The sequence below is a fragment of the Trachurus trachurus genome (assembly GCF_905171665.1).
Source record: "Trachurus trachurus genome assembly, chromosome: 22".
Taxonomy (NCBI): Eukaryota; Metazoa; Chordata; class Actinopteri; order Carangiformes; family Carangidae; genus Trachurus; species Trachurus trachurus.
Genome location: NC_139907.1, coordinates 10005078 through 10017340, shown reverse-complemented (window position 1 = coordinate 10017340; position 12263 = coordinate 10005078). Strand labels below are relative to the sequence as shown.

The 12263-nt window shown below is 40.5% G+C and overlaps 2 protein-coding genes across 2 annotated transcripts; both read right to left on the bottom strand.

Annotated features, from left to right (window-relative positions):
• Positions 1–1188: 1188 nt before the first annotated feature.
• Positions 1189–4033, bottom strand: LOC311005951 (prostamide/prostaglandin F synthase-like). The gene is made up of 9 exons (XM_083998553.1): positions 3863–4033; positions 3570–3663; positions 3387–3440; positions 3090–3135; positions 2870–2997; positions 2630–2744; positions 1860–1982; positions 1631–1768; positions 1189–1484 (listed from the first exon to the last, which is right to left on the bottom strand). Exons 1-9 carry the CDS (start codon positions 3972–3974, stop codon positions 1377–1379), a joined length of 918 nt encoding a protein of 305 aa, XP_083854679.1. The 5' UTR covers positions 3975–4033; the 3' UTR covers positions 1189–1376.
• Positions 4034–5568: 1535 nt separating this feature from the next.
• On the bottom strand, positions 5569–11968 carry txlnbb (taxilin beta b). The gene is made up of 10 exons (XM_083998705.1): positions 11690–11968; positions 9622–9871; positions 9103–9194; positions 8813–8983; positions 7426–7620; positions 6985–7104; positions 6817–6891; positions 6642–6734; positions 6287–6382; positions 5569–6130 (listed from the first exon to the last, which is right to left on the bottom strand). The coding sequence occupies exons 2-10, from the start codon at positions 9854–9856 to the stop codon at positions 5612–5614; spliced, it is 1596 nt and encodes a 531-aa protein (XP_083854831.1). The 5' UTR covers positions 9857–9871; positions 11690–11968; the 3' UTR covers positions 5569–5611.
• Positions 11969–12263: the final 295 nt, after the last annotated feature.

Sequence of the window (12263 nt, the reverse complement as noted above, 5' to 3'; positions counted from 1 at the left end):
GACGTCATTCAGAAGTTCCCAAGGAAACAGGAAGCTCAGACTAAGCTCCTCTACTGTCGCCATCTTGGCATTGCGTTACCCAACCTAACTCCATCCAAAAATGGGTGAAGAGGTGAGGCTACTTGGAGCCGTGTCTTCAGCCCATGTTGGTTTATGGCAAGCACCCATGACACCCTGACAGTCCTTATTGACTTGCTTGGCTTTATTGAAAGGTCTTGACAAATACATGAAAAAAAAAACAATTGGACAAACATTTCTGATCTCAAGAGGATAAATTTGAGGATTTCCTGACTTGAGCTGTGGTGCTCAAGGATGGATGGATGGATTGGCATAAAATTTGGTGCAGCCATTCATGGCACCCCAAATGACGTTGGGTAACCCCCTGATTTTTGAGTTATTTGCTGGACAATTGACAACATTTGGCCCAATTTTGCTTGGCCTTACTTAAACAATAACACCAATATTCTGTGAAAGACTAACACTAGTGAGACAGTAGTGAGTAGTTAGGATGTACAGTATAGCATACTGTAAACATTAACCAACAACAGAGCATTTCAAAGAAATTACACCATAATCCAAGTTACTGAGTTCTCCTTTTTCATAACTTCAGCATTTATACAAGGATTGACACCATGTGACTTCCATGTGATATAACTGATTACACAATACCCATCTTATGTGACTTTTAGAGAAATTGGCTCAGCTCATTGTCTTTGGTTGACCTTGAGTAGCTGGACATATTTATATATATTTCTTATCCTCCTATTTTAGGCTATTACTGTGTACTGATAAGATACTATCCAGGAACTTCCAGGACTTTCAATCATGCAGTGAACCATAAATCTGTATTTTGCATCTCCCTAGTTCCCCCACACTTTAATCATGTATTCTACTGTAGATCATAAATGTGCTCTAAATGAGCGTACAAGTATTTGTTTTCCTCAGAAAACCAAGTCTCTTCTTTATTAAAATGTCCTTCTGGATGACTAAAGATCCATCAAATCCAATTAGAAAGCACAAACTGAAGTCCCAACCACTTAATGGAGTAAACAGAGTCTCAATCTGTTGTTTTCACATAGCCTACACTGTACTGTATGTGGTGAAATTTCTTACTCAACTAATAGACTGCTGTGTAAACGTCAAGCAAGTGAATACACGATTCACACGATATTACTTTTGAAACTTATGTTGTTTATTTGTATGATTACAAAATGATTTCATACATTTTGTTAGGAAAGTACACACATTTTCAATTTGTGGCTTAATTGTTACAATACATATTTATCATTTTTACAACACACACAACAATGTATGAAGTGACATCACCTGTTTCTGTCTTCTTTTAATTACCCTGAGTTTAATCTGAGTTTAATTCTTCACAGTGCAGATAAGATGTCGTCCACTGAGGGTCGGTCTATTGGACTCTGGCAGCAGTGAGAGAACAGCACCCTCCCATGTTCGTCCAAAACAAAGTTGCCCCCCAGCTGGAAAATACAGGTAAAACAAAATCAATTAAAACATACAAGAATCTCCAATGGATAACTGGGACTTTATATGTCTTGCACGAGGACCTAACAAGTTCTGCTGCTGCCACTTCAAATATTATATCCTTAGCACAGTAACATTTTACCTGAAACATGTCGTCCTGTATCGATGGAAGGTCTTTTGGAAACTCCATATTATCAGCCACGTACTCAGCATAGAGCAGCATGTTGCTGAAGTTTAACACTTTCTTCAGAGATGCCTCCAGGCCGAATGCAGCATACATCTAAAATATACAACACATTTTCTTTTGTTTATCCAAGTACGATGTGTGTTGTGTTATTCTTAACCTCTGTCATATGGTGTTGACCCCTGACCTGTCTATTGGGATCCAACAGCATGTCATACTGACAGCCTGTCTCCTGCAGCCAGTGTGCTGCTCCCTCCTGGCAGCCAAATGAAACCACCACCACTTCTACAGAGTGGGCATCCAGGCATCTCTGCAAAAAAAAAAACATTCAGTATTATCCAAGGGCAGCTATGCTTTTAACAGCGTTTTAGCTATTTGTAATGGTCCAAAGGTGCTGACTTTAGAGCTTGTGGTCTGAATTGACTGTGGTTACTTCTGAGAATAACACTGCACTAATAATTACATTCATTTCAAATTCATTTGCTGTTAAGATTTCTGTTGGCCACGGGAGGAACATAACCGGAGGCTTTCCAGTTTTTGTTCTCTGATAGTGAACTCATCACCCAGTGTGCTTGTTCTGTCTGAAGTATAAAGAGAAATGATTTACACAGAATTCATAATCATGAATGTAGAGCATGAAACAGAACAAACATAACCAGAGGAAAATACTCCAAACTGCATATTAAATTCAACATGTACTGTAGCAGTTTATGAGCATTTTATATTTAAGGAGGGAGAACAGAAAGGCGAGGAGAACAGATAATCATCAGGTTTTAACTATATACAATATATAAACATACATTTCCTGTAAAACTGGGAAAGCACAGTCATGATTATTATTTGAGACACCTTTGATACACACAGTTGATATAAAAATATTGATGTATTGGCTTTAAATGCTTTCATATATTGTATATCAGTGAGGGAGACACGTGATTGTATTGTGAGCCTCGATACCCGATTCTTCTGTAGATCTTTCAGATGGAGGCGGCAGAGTAGACAGGAGAACTGTCTGATTAACACGAGCAGGATCTTTTTACCTCTACCCAGATATTTCTGCAGCATCACTGTTCTGAGAAGCACACCGAAAGAATAAAACAAAATGCTCAAGAACACACAAGTTTGAACAGATATGCTCAGGTAATTGATGATGTTTCAAGGAGAACAGTTGAAAAAAAGGAAATGAATCAAACTCACTCTCCTGTCTTGGCATCGATGAGAGGCGTGTCTGGTGAGATCCATCTGGACTGATGGTCACCAGCCAGTGATTTAGCACTAAGTTGCAACTCATCATCCAAATGTTGTAGAAAGGAATCCCACTGCACCTGTGTTGTATCAACCACACTCAGTGAGAATAAAAGAGATCAGATGATTGCGCTCTGGAGATTTTATTCTTTAAACTGAAACACTGACTCACTGCGAGCTGCTGAAAGTCTTGCACAGCGTCACTTAAAGCATCACAGCTGGAAATGTAAAGTATGTAGTTTAGAGCCTGTAAATTACTTTATCAATAAATGACTTATTGCACAATAAGGAGTCTCCCAGCAGATCTTTACTAAACAAGGAGCTGAATGAGTCTAATCCTGTTTAGGACGGTACACCTGAATATCTTAGGTGGCGATCATTTGTTTATTTCCTACATGTGCCAAGAAATGTTCTATGGCAGTTTTAAGTGCAAAGAGACTTTATGCTTTAAGAAGATCTAAAATCTTACTCATTGTTTTTTCTCCACAGATCCTCTGCATCCTTTTTCCTCTTAACAGACAGGCTGTGAAAGCAGAAAGAACAAAACACAGGTAAACAACTAATTTTTAAATGCAGTGCTGAAACTGTGTGGCAATGTGCCCTGTATGTTATAGTCACATGGTGTCCAGATACTGTGGTTACTGCTCAGAACCTGCTGTACAAAGCTGCAGCAGCGTCAATCAGGCCCAGCAGTGACTGTTTTTGCCCAATGCGGATTTTCTGTCTGATGAATTCCTGGAAAGAGCCTGTGAGAGATACAGTGAAAAGTTAGCATGTACTGTAGCAGTCTGTTAGGGTTAATTCTTTAAGTCTAATGATTGACAGGCCTCCTGCTGTCCCCACGCAGCCTACGACCATAAATCATCTGCCAACTGCACAGCACTGTGTCTGCGTGGCTATTTTTACTGTATGTGCACTTGTCTGGCCTTGCAGAACGCTGCCTACCTTCTTCTTTGCTGTCCTTCTCGGCGAGGTCCAGCAGAGCTTTTCCATTTTCCACAAAAGCTGTGAGAGCTTTTACACAAGAGACCGCGGTTGGGTTTTCTCCTTCAGCCATTTTCAGTTCAGAATGTGCACCTTCAATAGTTTGGCTATATGCAGCTATTTATCAGTGCAGCGCCGTCAAATAGCAGTCTGCTGCTGTACTTCTCTCCAAGTCCATTTAGGACAAATGGGAAAGTAAATATTCTGTTTAAAGGGGCCCTCCACTGACTGTGCACAACAAAAGCTTTTGATAGACAACCCACTACTCAGCCTGTGAAACTATTTGTGTAATGTCTTCTGTGGCAGTTGCTTTTCTTCCTTCCTGTTTTTGTTTCTGTTTCAGAAAACAAGGGGACATACAGTATATATATTTATTCAAAACAGTGGAAAAAAGTTTTTAAAAACAGTGAAAATGCAGGACCTCATTAGAAATATAGTTAGCACAGTTTAAACCCCTGATCTCATGATTTCTGCTGTAATATTGCACAAAGATTAGCATTAGTATTAGCATTAGCATTAGTATCGTGGGTGTACAGGGCCTGTAAATCTACACTACTGTATCTCATGAGTCTCAGTGTAATAGTTTGTTTGTTTATTTGTTTGTTTATTTGGATCCCCATTAGCTGTTACAACTGCAACAGCTACTCTTCCTGGGGTCCATGTTAAAAACATGCAATTCAAGTAACAATAATATTTTACATGAATACATACATGAATACAGTTTCAACACTAATTTCAGAATTACACAAGCTCACACACTCACACCCACGTATACAAGCACACACACAACACCTGCCTATGAAACAAGTTACCAAAAACTAGTGTTGTCTTTTATTACATATGCGACTAAACTAAGTGTCTTATCTGATATGGGGAAGTTAAAGCTTTGATCAGATGATCAGGTGATAAGAATATGGGTGCTTGAAGGCTAAATAACTGATTGTTATCCACTAATCTTTTTGTAGAAGACTCAAAATAAGTCGACAGCCCCTTGTTCCTTGTAGTCTGTATTCCAACCTTCGTCAATCTTCAATGATAATGTCATTTAAATACAGGTATCTTTAGTGTAATAATCACATAGAGTGGGTATTGGTGCACCAGATTGTACATTGGCTTCTTCCTAATCGTTTTTTTTTTTTTTTTTCTCCATGTCTTTGACGAACAAATCTAAATCCTATGCCCTCGGCCTTCGCTGCTGTTTTCATGGAGAAACAGCCAATCAGAGGCATGAATTGAAAATGCATCAAAGGTGGCTGCACTTCAGACTCTGTTCTCAGTTTTCACGAAACAGATTTTTCAGCTCGATAACTCATGAAGTATTTTTATTTATTTATTTTTTACTTTTTATCGAATTATGTTTTGTATCACAGTAACACAGTATTGATTATCGGCTGAAGAGTGTGAAGTGAGTTACAGAAGGTCATTTATGGAGAAAATAAATGAGAGTTTCACTGTCAGAAACAGATTTCTTCCTCTCTGCAGCTCTATAGGTATAGTATGTGTGTAGAAAATATGCAAGCATGCTTTTGGATCTCTGTGTTAGAAAAGCCATGAAGCTGCTTAGTTGTAATTGACCTGTTGCAGGAAATAAAACAAAGCATCAGGATCACACACTGGAGACTAAAGCCGGCTTTTTTTTTTTTTTTTTTTTTTTTTAATTTTATTGCTATGAATCTCACACGAACCAGGTTTCCTTTCACAGTAGTTGCATTAATCAACTGACTCCATCTCCAAATCTCTCTGTTCTTGGTCTCCGTCCTCCTTTGCTTCCTGTTCGTTCCCCTGTATGTGGTTCTCCTCTGGCCCCTGGACGCCCTCAGACTGTCCTTGTGATTGGCTAGCGACTGTTTCTGTAGGTACGACGTGAGAGATTGTAAAAGAACCGGCAATCTCTTTCAGACGGGCCTGCTCGGCTTTCAGTTTCGCCACTTCCTTGGTCAGTGGAGTTTCCGGTGTCGGGGCAGGAGCAGCAGCAGCAGCAGGAGCAGCAGCAGCAGGAGCAGGGGATTCAGGAGTCTGATCTTTGTGGTTGTCTTCTGGGTCTTTAGCGGCCTCCTGCACCTCAGCGACTTTCTCCTCTGTTGCTTCAGAGGCAGCGACACCCGGTTGACCTCCAGCCTGCATCTTATCATAGAGACTCTTCCTCTCCTCCTGCAAAGCTCTGCACAGATTCTCAAGCTTCTGGTTCTTGATGGTGACGAGCTCAAACTCCTTTTCCTTGATGGCTTTCTGTTAAGGAAGTCAAACGCAGGTAACATGAGTAGAAGTGGGGAAATCTTTGTCTTTTTCTTGCAAACAGATTTCTGTCAGCGGGCTTTGCATTTCGCAGCCTAAATTAAATCCTTATTTTCAGGGTATAAACAACTGATGAAAAGTCTTTCTTACATCTGCCACCATGTCGATGAGGCTCTTGTTGCAGCCATCAAAGCGAGTCTTCCATGACTGGCACTCCTTCTCCAGCTTTTTCATTTTCTTGGCCATCTACAACACACACACACACAGAGAAAAATAAAAATCACAATACACTGCACATAATCAAAGCAGCTTCTAAAAATAAGTGCCACAGTGGAGTGTAGGATTATACAGTTTGTCAGATTTTTGAAGTTATTGTAAATCTCATGGGATGTTTTTCCTCTCGTAGTCCTGTTTTCATGATCACTTTATTGGCAGGTAACCTAAATAATCCAACCAGTATCAACCAGAGGCTGACTTCAAATATATCCTGTAAAACCGTTCTTACTTTGTCCATGTCCTGTTTGAAGCTGCTGTAGACACTGTTACTCTTTGATACCGTGCCCTGGAACTCATCAAACTTCTGAGAGTACATATCGAGCTGTGGAGAAACAATGAGAAATGTATTATACATGTCTGTAGGGAGGTAGAAAAACAAGCCACTTTCGCCCATGTTACTGTACCTGGGTCTTCATATTGATCTCTTGCTCCTTCATGACCTTCACTTGCAATTTATATTCTGCAGTCTGCTTGAGCAGCTGTGGAACAGTGGAATAGTCCATGAAAATGAACATTAGGGTATTAGAATTGCAAACACATAATTAGAATGCTTGTAGCACACAAAACCTTACAAGATCTCTTTCCAACTTGTACTTCTCCTCTGACTCCTTCAGTATCATGTTTGCTTGTGTGAGTTTGGTTTCCAGCAGCTTTTCTTTCAGGTCTCTGTGTTTGAAGACCTTTTCCAGGTTCTGGAAGACATTCAGGTGAATTTATGAGTCGTTTTCACACAGAAAGCTGTTTCATTTCTTGCTCAGGGAGCTTTGGCTACATAAAATTGAAATACTGTAGCTAGTAAATGTAAGAGCTGGGTGGAATTTGCCAGTAATTCATGTGTTTGGTCGGGACATAGAGGCCCAGATGCATCAAGTTTTAGTTTTTTTTACTTTAAGGCCAATTCAAGCATTGTTATGAGGTTATATGTGGATTGTGAGGACACATACAAGTCACATAATCATGTTCCCCTGAAACTGCCCAAATGTTGTGTCCTTAGCATGTGGTAGGATCCATACCGCCTCTCGCTGGTCGTATTGTGAAATGAGTCCCTTCAGCTTTTCTGCCAGAGCGCTGTTCTCCTGGCACAGTTTGGTGTTGCGGCTGCTGTGTTCCTCGATTTGGGCCTGAATCTCGCTGAGCGTCCCCTGGAAGTGGGTGGTGATTTCTTTCCTCTTCAGGTCGTCCTCCCTGCACCTCTGCAGTGTCTCTTCCTGTGTTTCAGGGACAGAGAATAGAGCTAAAACCACACCATACAAGACGCATGCACAAGATGTCCGTGTGTGCAGTTTCTCATTGAATGGTCCTTTTTTTCCTTCTTTCTCATCACCAGTTTTTATGTTAATTAGCCAGTGCTCCAATGGGCGGCCATACAATTTATTGTATAGCACCGTATATGTAAACACTAGAGTCAGAGGAATTGCTTCTATAAGCCTCAGGTTAAAGGACACTGTAGGTTAACTGTCTCCATCTTTTCATCTTTTTTCAAGTAAAAAGAAAATGAAATATTTCATGGTTAGAGTTTGCTGCTTTTCATATACTGTATACTGTACATATACATAATGGCTTATGTTTTTTCTTTGTCTAGTTGTTTGATGAACCAAACAAGCCATTTCTCTCTGGTCTTTGACCTTCAATTGACTATGTTTTAAATGATTAAGTGGCAGATTGACAGAGAAAAAATCTGCAGATAGTTCAATGATTACTGTAAAATAGCCAAATGTTAGTTTAATTTTCTTTTTAAATCAAATCAAAGTGTTTCTACACTGTATGACAACTAATTACAGAGTAACTGCTTTTTTGTTCATACATGAATATTATATTTACAGCTTAGTGTGAAATATTCAAAAGAGCAATATTCCTTTACATTCAGTGTAAATTATAGATATTATCTGCCTTTTTTCATTCACATTCACCAAAAGGTGTATTTAGTCCCACACTACTCCCTATGTGGTCCATGTGAAGTCCACTAAATGGAGTTTGCAATTTTGTAGAGCTGTCTGACTCATAGTTTCCCACAATAGCCAAGTAATAAAATACAAGAAAACGGTGTAGAGAAGAAAATGTCCTCACTAGTGTCTGAAAGTGTAGCGAGGGAGGAGGAGTAAATGTGTCATTTCTGACACAACCTTAATGTCATTGAGTGGAGGGTGGACTGGAATAACACTTGGCTTCATCATGTGAGTTGTGTGTGTGACAGTTTGAGAGGTCAAACCCTGAGCTTTGACATAATGGCAGATCTGTGGTGCCAGCTGATGTCACCTCCTGTGGAGCGCAACATATGGTGACACCAAAACTCAATTAACAGCACCTGGTAACTTCCGTAGCTGCAGATACCATGCATGGACTTTTATATTATACTGCTTATTACTACTACTAGTACTACTACTACTGCAGTAACAGTACCTTCAGGGTCTTGTTGTGCCTCTGCAGCTCTCTGCACAGCCCCTCCAGTTTACTTCGAGCCAGCACGGCCCGGCTGTGCTCGCTCTGCAGCTGGTCCTTCTCCTTCATCACTTGGAGCAACTTCTTCTGCAGAACCTTCAGCTGTTTCTGATCACTGCGATGCTCCTCCAACTGCAAAAAGCACACAGAGGAAATCTATCACATATCCATAAGGGGGGAAAAAAAGCTCTGGAGAGAAGTATATTTTCTCTTTTTGATTTCTCCTTTGCCTCTATTCATCATCCACTCACCAGCTCAGCATGCTTCTTGATGATGGCCTCCAGTTTCTTTTCTGGAGAGTCAAGTTTGTTCAGACTTTGCATCAGCAGCATGGCTTCCTTCCCTTGAACAGCCACAGAGAATTTAAAGTTAAACATCACCGCCGTTGTCAGCGATCACACTTAAGCATGCGGTGAATCAGGTTGATCATGTGCAGATATGTGAATATAATTTAACTTTTCTTTACAAAAGAAAAAATGCATGAAATTATTTTTTGGAAAACCCATCTGGGGTTACGACAAGTCTCTCACTCCGAACTGTGAAAAACCACTTTGGTGCATGAGTCATCTGAGCAAACTATAAAGGGATTGTGAAAATACTATTTTACCTGCAATTGTGTTGCAGACAGATGCACTTACACGCATTTCAGCTCTGCTTACACACCTATCAGATTCAGTACAAATGTGGACTTCTGCTGACCGAGCTGAATGAAACCCTCTTCAGCTGAAATCAATAAAACATATTGGGAAGAAGAAGAAGAAAAAAAACACCTAGGTTTTTGAGCATCTTCTTCTCCAGTTTCTGGTCCTTGCGGGCGTCTGCCTCTTTGACGACTGTGACCTCCTCGCCGTCCTCTGGCTCAGCGGGAATCTCGGCAGCCTGGTAGGTGCTAATGATGTCCTCCAGCTGCAGGCCCAGGTCCTCTGTCAGGTCAATGTGCCGACCCTCGGCTGGCAACGCCTCGGGACCGGTGGGTGCAGGGCTGCTCTCCTGACAGGTTTCCATTATTCTGAGCGAGTACTGAGGGGAAGAGAGTTGGTTTCTGTGAAGGACCTTTTAGATGACACCGATTGTAGAGATTAATATATAAGTCCTGGTTTAGGAGCCTTTAGAATTTATATGGTTGTCATACAGGAGTAAGAATAAACAGAGCAACAACAGCTGATGTGTCTCTGATGTGCTCCGTGCCTCCTGACGTCTTGACATAGCAAACAATGCCACAACACTGATAACATTGCTTTTCCTAAAGGATAACACACCGACACTTTCAGTATTTATTTTTCTGTAGCCTAGAGAGCAGAGTGTGACCAGACCGAGTCTGTCTGGTTTCCAATGTGTCCTGGTTACGCTACTTAATTTTAGAGTTTTGGAAGCAAGTAAAACATTTAATAAGAAAGTATTTTCAGCTGAAATTAGATTTCCTGATTCGACAGCAGAAAAGCGAACAAAGGTCTCCTTAAGTGTCCCAGTCAGCCATGACAGTGGAGCTGAAACTGTATTTAGTCATCATTGTATTAATTACACCTCTGTCCTTCCTACTGTGACCGTGATGAGGACCCATGCAGCTACACTGATCAATCAGCCAGGCTGATAAACAGTATTGACCAGCACTAGATTTTTATACACTAACATTGCAACAGTGTTTAGTTGATGCATTGATCAGTCAAAGACAGAAAATCTATTGAAAACACTTTGGCTTCTTGATCGTTCTGGTTTAGCTACTACTTGTCTACTACGACACTAAACTGAATATCTCTAGAGTTTTGGACTTGATTATTTAAAAAAACAAGACATCTGAAGACAACTGTTGAACTGTGGGGGTTTACAAAAGGTACTATTGGGAATATAATATAATGAAAATATTCAGCCCTATTGCAAGAGACTACAGTACCAGTTGATTTTCAATAAAATGTTTAGTGAACATAATTACAGTCACTTCTAACAGATTATGTTCCCCCTCTAGTTAATCATTTGTAAAATTGAATCTGCTTGTGTCTTGTTATCACAGTTTAAAATACAAATCCAACATGGTGCTTTTGAACAGTATTGCAGTATTTCTTGGTCTTAACAAAATGTTACGCTAAGATGGACAAAGTCAGGGGAATGTCACCTTTCTGACAGCATAACAGAGCACACTGGTACCCCACAGCGATTGAAATTAAGTGGTATAATGCTTTAGTTTGTGTCTGTCTGGTGCTGTCCAGGCTTCAAGCCAGAGCCTGTTTACTTGCATAAAATTAGTGCAGCCTTCACACTGCCTGTGCTTTCACAAGCAAAGCACATGGCACCTGTTCCAGGCCCCACAGGCTATTTTAAGAACTTCTTAATATGGGCAAGTTATTTATTTATTTCTAATCCACTCTTATTGATGTCAATGTCAGTAGTCGTGTGCACAAAAGCTGCATTTTCCAACTATAAAAAACATCAATGTGACACAAGCAACCCCGTCTATATTGAATATTTTAAAAGGAGGCAGCTATCCAAATGGAAAATCAACTAAAAATAAGTGAGTGTAGGAAAAGGCAGCATTGGAAAAAGAACAGTTGGAGTGCACAATTATTGAAATTAAGCAGTCAAGTTTAGACGGCATGTTCCCTTCAACAAAATGAGTCTGTTTCGTCTCTGTTAACAAATGACACAGGCAAGTCTCCTCATGTTCAACAAATCTTTAGCCTCAGAAAACCATCAAATTCAGACAAACAGTTTCAAGCACCTTTTTAAGGATAAGAAGAGGAGCTTTGGAAAGCATTTAAAACACATGATTTGAAGTTAATTTGAAGTTATTTAAGTGTTAAATGTCCCCGAAGAAGCAGGGGAATGAGCAAACAGGGTTCTTACCAGGACCAAGGGCCAGTGGGGGAAAAGGAAGAGTGTCGAGGGGCTCGGCCAGGCTGCCACCACAGATACAACAGCTGTGATACGACCACCTCAAAATAAATCAGAGGAGCACAGCTCACTCTGAGCAGAGAGAGGGAGGACAAGAGACATGCTATGTCTCCGTCCAGGACACTCCACTTACAACTCATGAACCTCGTCTGATTGTTATCTTTCCAGGAATTCACCCCCCGACTGTGGCATATAGCAGCAGTGTGAATACTAATGTGTTTGAACAAAACTAAAATGCTTCATCGTTTAAAGGTTTTTCTCTGAAGATCTTAATCGGCCATTTTCCTGCAATGCCTCTGCTGCTTTAAACCAACGGCAAAGTGATTTTATTTTAAGCTGGGATGCTGTTAAAAGCCATATAATTATTCTAACAAATGGGCCTGACAGGCCGAGTCACTGAGCAGCAGAGGAAAAAAATGAACCATCTCTCTGATTGGCCAGAATTAGAACAGACCTCCTCCCCAACCCCAAGAAGAGCGTCAGTGCTGGTATAATGCGTTCAAAGATCACAGTCATTTCCTCACTT

Excerpts from the sequence above, each read along its gene's own strand:
- LOC311005951 (XM_083998553.1), bottom strand. The coding sequence starts at position 3,974 with ATGGCTGAAGGAGAAAACCCAACCGCGGTCTCTTGTGTAAAAGCTCTC. Across the intron at positions 2,745-2,869 it reads ATCGATGCCAAGACAGGAGA|AACAGTGATGCTGCAGAAAT; the intron begins GTGAGTTTGATT and ends TGTGCTTCTCAG. Across the intron at positions 1,769-1,859 it reads TGTTGGATCCCAATAGACAG|ATGTATGCTGCATTCGGCCT; the intron begins GTCAGGGGTCAA and ends TGTATATTTTAG.
- txlnbb (XM_083998705.1), bottom strand. The coding sequence starts at position 9,856 with ATGGAAACCTGTCAGGAGAGCAGCCCTGCACCCACCGGTCCCGAGGCG. Across the intron at positions 9,195-9,621 it reads GAAGATGCTCAAAAACCTAG|GGAAGGAAGCCATGCTGCTG; the intron begins GTGTTTTTTTTC and ends TGGCTGTTCAAG. Across the intron at positions 8,984-9,102 it reads TCAAGAAGCATGCTGAGCTG|TTGGAGGAGCATCGCAGTGA; the intron begins GTGAGTGGATGA and ends TGCTTTTTGCAG.